This window comes from Otolemur garnettii, unplaced genomic scaffold (genome assembly GCF_000181295.1).
Source record: "Otolemur garnettii isolate 467f Iridium unplaced genomic scaffold, OtoGar3 scaffold00302, whole genome shotgun sequence".
Taxonomy (NCBI): Eukaryota; Metazoa; Chordata; class Mammalia; order Primates; family Galagidae; genus Otolemur; species Otolemur garnettii.
In genome coordinates, this window is record NW_003852697.1 from 489925 (window position 1) to 496738 (window position 6814).

Genomic DNA, 6814 nt, shown 5'->3' on the forward strand with positions numbered 1-6814 from the left:
CCAGGCTGGGGATTCGAACCCGCCACCTTAGGTGTATGTGGCTGGCGCCTTAGCCGCTTGAGCCACAGGTGCCGAGCCCCGGTTCCCATTTCTAATGCTTGATGTGAAACGAGTGCTAGCAACGATTTGGGAAATAAAGACACAAATCACAAATTAAGACCGTGTATCTTCCCACATCCTATGAGTTGAGTGAAATCCCACATGGGGCTGGTGTCCCACTGAGCCAGTTTCTGGAAAATAACATGAAGAACTAGCCTGCCTCTTGGGCTTACTTTGAGGAAGCGCCGATAACCTCGCACAGCTGTCTCAGGCAGCGGGTGTGAGCGCAGGAAGCGCAGGTACAAGGGCCAGATGCGAGAGTGCTGCGTGATGGGCAGTGCCCGGAGGGCACGGTCGAAGGTGCGGCGGGTGTGCGTGACACGCCCCTGGTCCATCAGGAACTGGCAATAATCGAGCCATAGACGGGGCATCTAGAAGTATAGGGAGAGGCAGCTAGGTCTGAATTGTGGGCTCTATGGCCCAGACACAGATATTAGATGTCCCATGGATGAGCCACTCCTGGGACTTCCGGTTAAAAGAGGACCTGGAACCCCTAACTCCTACCCTTCCCATGCTTGTCTAGGCCCCCTGGTCTGGCCCACCTCTGTGGACTGAGCCCCATTTCCCCTCTCATCCCCTCGCCCAGCCTCCACCTTGTGCATGAACACAAAGGCCCTCTCGTGGCAGTTGTTGACATCTTCATAGGCAGGGTCAGTCACACAGCGATGCTTCACCTGTGCCCGGCGTGCCTTCAGGTAGCGGTACCAGAGTTTATAGCTAGGGAATAGGACAGAATAGACACTGATTGGTCAGCTTAATGAACCCCCCAGAACCATTTGCCTTGTCCTCTAGTAGACAGGGCAGCTGGAGCGGTTCCTACCTGCAAGGCAGGAGCTTGAGTGCCCGCTCATACAGCTGATTGAGCCTAGGCTTTGGGGCACCCTGTTTGAATTCGATGTAGCGGAGCCAGCATTTGACAGAGAACTGGTTCCGCATGATTTCCTCCTCATAGGGGAGGTCCTCTTCCTCCTGCAGGGACCAAGGAATGGGAGAGAAGAGAAACCTAGGCTCAGAGCCTGAGGGCAGCACTATCCTGCTACTTTGACTCTGGACCAAACTCCAGACTTCTGCCTGGATCCCACATTGCACTCCCCAACATGGAAGCAGCGTCACCAGACACCAAGACACTACGTCAGACCTTTACCCCTCAGAATGCAACTGCCCACAATCATACCCTGATCATTAGACTTCTCAGTCATTATTACAGTTCCAGGCCAGACATGAGTCTGTACCACATGATTATTACACCTGTAATCCCCAGCCCCCAGGTCAAGGATTGATACTGGTCCATGGCCTGTTAGGAACTGGGCTTCACTGGGCTTCAAAGGAGTCTCGGAGCCTGTAGTTCAAGCAGCTAGGGCTCCAGCCACATATACTGGAGCTGGGGGTTGGAATCCAGTCCCGGCCGTACCAAACAACGACAACTACAACCAAAAAATAACCGGGTGTTGTGGCGGGCACCCGTAGTCCCAGCTACTTGGGAGGCTGAGGCAAGAGTATCGCTTAAGCCCAAGAGTTGGAGGTTGCTGTAAGCTGTGATGCCATGGCACTCTCTACCCAGGGCGACAGCTTGAGACTTGGTCTCAAAAAAAAAAAAAAATGCCTCTTCCTAGACACTAGGCCTTTGGCCCCTTGGGCTCTCAATAACACCACCTAACCCATCTCCACCTTAGGCCCACATGACCAGAACTTTACCTCAGTTACCAGGGCTCTCAGGTCCAGATAACAAGCCACTGGCCTATCAGGATCCCATTGGCCAGAATCTAGCTCAATTCTGCCCCAGAACTTCGAAAACAGGCCTTTATCTCAGAAGGAAAGTAACATACCAGATACCATGCCTTTAACTCTATTCTTAACCTCGACAGCAGCTCTTTACTCAGTCCGTCAGATGCGACACCAGATCTTTACCCCTGGCCACTCAAGTGTGGACATCATGATCCAGCTTCTGGCCAGTTAAGAGTTCCCCACCCCTTAGCCTGGAAGAGTTGTAACCTAAGTAACCTAGATGACCTGGCTACGATCCCATGCTGCTTCCAGGTTTCAATGCCTTCACACAGGCCACTCCCAGCCCCGCCACAGACTCACGAAGACAAGGTCCGGCCGCTCGGCCCGCGAGAACCGCGCCATCACCACCATTTTCGTGGCTCTCGGAGTATAGGCGAGTGTCGCGGAATTATGATGTCTAGGAATAAAGGCCCGCCTCTCCGGCCATAGTTGTTTCTTATTGGCTGAATCCTTCCTACTGCCCGGCCCACGCTACTGACTCTTTTAGATGTCCCCTGCAAACGGAAGCAGAGAACAGACGACGGAAGATTATGTCAGCCTAGAGGTCATTGACCAATCAGCATTAGCGGTGGATTCCGCGAAACACCAATGAGCTGCTATCTTGCTGGAGGGCCGACTTTGGGCGGAAGTAGCTTTGTAGACCTGGAGAAGCAAGATGGGTGTGAAACTGGAGGTGTTTCGGGTCAGTGAACCCAGGAATGCGTGCACTGGGAGGCTGGACAGGGTATCTTCGTGGATCTGAGGAAGAGACTGTGAATAGCGGGGAACTCTAAAGAGAAGGGCGTTCCTGGAAGAGAACTTTTGATATTTGAGAGGGACCTTTACAGTTGGAAACCCAGAGAAGGGGTTTTGCGTTGGGAGGTCTCGGAGTGAGGTTTCTGGGTTTGGGTGCTCAGGGACTGAAGAAGGGCCCCTGAGAAGGTGAGCCGATGAGGAGCTCTTAGAAGAAAGCCTTCCGATCCTGGGGAAGCTCTCCAGTGCATAGAGTGTGTGTTTGGGTGTCTTAGACAGGAAGGCTCCAGGACTTAGGGGAGTAGACTTGAAGAATAAGACCTCCTGGGTTTGGGGGGGGATCTGGTTATGGGAGGTGGGTAATAAGGTCTCGAGGAAGTGTATTAATTGTGGTAGGTGTTCTTGTGCTGCTAGGGTGTGCTGTGTATGTGTGTCTTTCCTTGAGAGAGACTTCCAGTTCCAAGGGTCTTTCAGGAATAAGACCTCTTGGATTTGGAACGCTAGGTTTTAAGGTATGCGGCTCTGTACCCTTAGTGGGAGTTCTGGGGTGTTCTCGGGATCTCCAGGAGGATGAGTTCCCCCCAAGCAATGAGCAGTCTCTGCACATTGTTGGTGTTGGGGTAATCCCTGGCTCTGTTCACCTATCCTCTGCCTTTCCAGATGGCACTCTACCTCACTTTCCCTGTGACTATGTTCTGGATTTCCAATCAGGCTGAGTGGTTTGAGGACTACGTCATACTGCGCAAGGTGGGTATAAAGAATGTTCACAGGTTCATTCCAGGGAGAGGGGTAAGGGGTAGGGAACCAATCTGCTGAGTACCAATGTCTGCCTCCCATGAGCTGATCCTGTCCTGAGTGTGGGGCTCTGGAGGCTCCTGGCTCATTCCCCCAGCTGTGACTTTGTCTCCACAGAGGGAGCTGTGGCCACCTGAGAAGGAGGGCCAGGTAAGTGATATACTTTTCTTCCCACTAGCTGAATGGAGGAAGCTGGATTCCTGTGGCTGCAGGGAATTTCAAATGAAACTTTTACCCTTAGCCATGAATAGGAAACTGATCATAGGCCTTAGCATAGGGCTTCCAGTGTAGACACAACTCAGAAGCTACGTCCTTGGGGAATAAGGGCCAGGGTGGTGGGAGAGGGGTCCAGTCCCTGAGGTGTGTGCCCCCTCCTTCCTTCCTTTCCCACCCCCTTCCTCACTACCAGCATCAAGAGATAGAAGAATTCAAAGAGAGGATACGGAAGCAGCAGGAGGAGAAGCTCCTTCACGCTGTCCAGCAGAACTCCTGAGCCCTCCAAGTGCTTGAGACCTAGCTCCCTTCCATTCCTCATGAAATAACACATACTCAGTTTCTTTTTACTCATGGAAATGTTTTATTGTCTGCTTTCAGGGACCTCATGGGGCCCAGAATGGCTCAGGCCCTCAGGGGGCTTGTGTCTGGGGCTGGGGGCTGCTGTTACGACGGAAGCTGAGAGTGTTCGGGTCCTGAGGAGTGAGCAGGGGTTGGGGGCTGAGAGTCCCAGCTCGTTTCTGCACTCCGTCCTGTGAATGTTGAGAGGGGTCAGCCAGGCCAGGGGTGACATGTTACAGAGAGGGTACAGATGTGGACCCATGCCCCACATTTGTCTGCTAACTTTCATTACCCACTATTTTGGATGACATTTGGATGTGAGATCCAAGGATGTGAGCCTTGGAGCTTTTGTTGGAGTCTTGATCAGAACCCAAGCTGCGTATGAGTATGTGTGATATTAGTACGTATGAGGATGCAAATGTGTTCGTCTCATTTGTGAGCTCATGTCTCCTCTCTGGGTGTATTTTCCCAGGAATGGGTGCTATTCTCTCCCTTCCATCTTCCCAAAATGTTGGCAGGAGTCATGTGTTCCAGCCTCAGCTCTGAGACTGGCATGGCCCCTGCAAGACCTCGGGCCCCTCCCATCCAAAGTGTGGGTAGGTGATGGACAGAAATGGCGGGCTCCATTTACTCCTGGCTGGGATGGGAGGCGGGATTAGAGCATGGTCTGGTGGATCATGCTCAGGAGTGGCAGAACATCACCTACCTTGGGGCCCAGGGGCTGGAAGCCAGGCAGGTTGCTGACTGTTACACGCTGGTCATCCATGCGGCGACCCTGAGTACTGGCCAGCATGTCCATGAGGCTGTCCATCTCACGTGTGGGGCCACTCTCTGCATGGAGCAGAGGCACTTGGTGGATACATATGCAGACATGAGAAAACACAGCCCACCTGGGGCCCCCATCCCCACCCCTTCACCTCCACTCATGTCCTCCAGGATGCATATCATCTCCCTCACCCTGTGCCTGCAGGGGTCCCCCAGACAGGCCCTCACCCTGTACCCCAGCACTTCTGCCCTGCTGCCCCGGACAGCACCCTCATGCCCACCCTCACGGTTCTCGGTGGTCTGGCCTGGCCCGGCCTGTAGTGAACAGCGCTGTGCCTCAATCCGGTCACCTTGCACGTGGCTCAGCAGGTTGAAGAAGCCCTCCTGGTCCGGGGAGCCTTCCTGGGGACAGACTTACTTAGTCTAATTGGCTCTTCAGCTTGAGGCCCCCTCCACTCCCCTCCCAGCCTGCCAGTCTCCATCTGGCCCCTGAGCTCTCACCATGGTGCCAATCTGCTCAGTAGAGCTGCTCCAAATGAGGCATGAGTCTCCTTCCCAGTCCCGCCCCCCCAGGCTCTGGCCAGCCGTGCCACCTCACGTGGTACAGCCCCACAGGACAAGCTGTGGGGCCAGCGTCCTGCTGTTCTATATTGGGGCCTGCTGGGCAAGTGGCCTAGGAGCAGGGACATGTATCAGAGAAATGGCCAGGGGCCTCCCCCAAGTCCCAGCATCCTTCATCCTCCAGAGTCAGCACCTAGAGCCCTATCCTCAACCCTGGGGCCAGGGCTGGCCACATAGACACTCAAGCCTACCAGCACCTTATTATGGTGGCAACTGGGTCAGGGGGTCCTAGGAGACTAGCTTGCTAATTAGGTGCCCTACAAACAGATTCATCTTGTCAATCATGGGCTCTGGTACCTCGAAGAGCTGGGGGGTGGGGCAGGGCCCTCTTACCTTGGTGAAGAGGGCTGAGCCCCCCTCCTCTGCCTTCTCTTGTTCCATCATTGCCTTTGGAGTTTGTCTACTTTCCTGCTGGCCTCTGTCCCAGCCTTGTGCCACAGAGGGCCTTTTAAATGACCAGGATGTGGGGGTGTGGATCCATCCCCCACCCCAAATCCCCAGCTCATGCTCCATCTGCTCCCACCCAAGCTTAAGCCCCATAAAGATGATCCAGATAATTGTTTGGCCACAGTTTTGCTAGATCTGGTGTGGGGGTAGGGGGGCAGGGTGACCTTTAGACCTTGCTGGGCCCAGCAGCAATGAGAAGGCCTCAATAACTCTCAGGTGGTTTGTCACAGGAAGCAGAACAATGTCCCTATGGTTGGAAAAGATAGTCAGCAGGGTAGAGCAGTGGCCTGTTTGGGTGGGTTCTGCAGTTCACGGGGTGGGGGGGGGACCAGTGCAGGGTGCCCCCATCCTAGCTACCTGGGTCCCCCCCTCCCCCGTTTCTGTGGCCTCCTGCTGGAAGGGTACTTGCCACCTGCAGTGGGCAGGGGAAGAGGAAGATCAGGCCTGGGACCCCTCCCTCCCTCACACTCTGGGGGTCACCACTGGTCGATCCTAGCACCAGCTCTGTCTTGGCAGCAATTCAAGGTGTTTCCCTGCCACCCTTCCCTCTACTCACTGTCCCTGGGGTCTAGTTGTCCACTCCAGGCCCTAAGATGAGAAATTCCAAGATCTCTGTTTCTGAGCCACCCAAATACCAAGTTGAGCTATCTCTGATCATCACCCCAGCCCTGTGTGGGAACAAGAGTTGAGACTCCTGGGGAGGGAAGAGAGGAGGGCCTTGTCCCCTCCCCTGAGCTGCTGTGGCTTTCCTTCAGTGCCTAGGAGAGAATGCCACAGGAGGTCCTATCCGCTCAAGATGTCTTTCTTGAAACCAGTCAGAAGGTTCTAATAAACTGGTTAGGCTGCATTCTCACCAGCCCTGCCGAGGCTCCTCTACCCCACAAAGACCCAAGTTCACACCCTCTCCCTCCATGTCAAGGAGATGTCCTTTTCCTCATCAGATGTTTCCATTTTCTGGTGCTGCTGGAACAAAGTACCACAAACTACATGGCTTTTTTTTTTTTTTTTTTTTTTT

At 54.1% G+C, this 6814-nt stretch overlaps 3 protein-coding genes across 5 annotated transcripts in view; 1 reads left to right on the forward strand and 2 right to left on the reverse strand.

The window, feature by feature from the left end:
• Window positions 1-2291, reverse strand: part of XAB2 (XPA binding protein 2) — an 8857-nt gene extending 6566 nt beyond the window's left edge. The window contains exons 1-4 of one of the 2 annotated variants that reach the window (XM_023508970.1): window positions 2185-2291; window positions 920-1068; window positions 693-816; window positions 273-470 (exon numbers count right to left, since the gene is read on the reverse strand). In XM_023508970.1, the coding sequence (XP_023364738.1) occupies window positions 273-470; window positions 693-816; window positions 920-1068; window positions 2185-2235 (522 nt within the window). In that variant the 5' untranslated portion in view covers window positions 2236-2291. The remainder of the gene's footprint in view (window positions 1-272; window positions 471-692; window positions 817-919; window positions 1069-2184) is intronic. The other variant, XM_003803415.2, reaches the window with a different exon arrangement.
• Window positions 2292-2490: 199 nt separating this feature from the next.
• On the forward strand, window positions 2491-3984 carry PET100 (PET100 homolog). Its single transcript, XM_012813791.2, has 4 exons — window positions 2491-2566; window positions 3277-3363; window positions 3529-3561; window positions 3821-3984. The coding sequence occupies exons 1-4, from the start codon at window positions 2540-2542 to the stop codon at window positions 3902-3904; spliced, it is 231 nt and encodes a 76-aa protein (XP_012669245.1). The 5' UTR covers window positions 2491-2539; the 3' UTR covers window positions 3905-3984.
• On the reverse strand, window positions 3972-5736 carry PCP2 (Purkinje cell protein 2). 2 transcript variants are annotated; one of them, XM_012813792.1, is made up of 4 exons: window positions 5233-5282; window positions 5019-5133; window positions 4673-4797; window positions 3972-4157 (listed from the first exon to the last, which is right to left on the reverse strand). In XM_012813792.1, exons 1-4 carry the CDS (start codon window positions 5233-5235, stop codon window positions 4038-4040), a joined length of 363 nt encoding a protein of 120 aa, XP_012669246.1. In that variant the 5' UTR covers window positions 5236-5282; the 3' UTR covers window positions 3972-4037. The 2 variants fall into 2 exon arrangements, with proteins under 2 accessions (XP_012669246.1, XP_003803465.1); XM_003803417.2 differs by lacking the exon at window positions 5233-5282 and adding an exon at window positions 5686-5736 and having other exon boundaries at window positions 4028-4157.
• Window positions 5737-6814: the final 1078 nt, after the last annotated feature.

Bases quoted from the DNA above. Each gene is read 5' to 3' on its own strand.
- PET100 (XM_012813791.2), top strand. From the start codon at position 2,540: ATGGGTGTGAAACTGGAGGTGTTTCGG. The intron at 2,567-3,276 runs GTCAGTGAACCC...CTGCCTTTCCAG, and splicing joins TGAAACTGGAGGTGTTTCGG to ATGGCACTCTACCTCACTTT. The intron at 3,562-3,820 runs GTAAGTGATATA...CCTCACTACCAG, and splicing joins CACCTGAGAAGGAGGGCCAG to CATCAAGAGATAGAAGAATT.
- PCP2 (XM_003803417.2), bottom strand. From the start codon at position 5,736: ATGATGGAACAAGAGAAGGCAGAGGAGGGGGGCTCAGCCCTCTTCACC. The intron at 4,798-5,018 runs GTGAGGGTGGGC...TGCTCCATGCAG, and splicing joins AGGCCAGACCACCGAGAACC to AGAGTGGCCCCACACGTGAG. The intron at 4,158-4,672 runs GTAGGTGATGTT...CAACATTCACAG, and splicing joins TCCAGCCCCTGGGCCCCAAG to GACGGAGTGCAGAAACGAGC.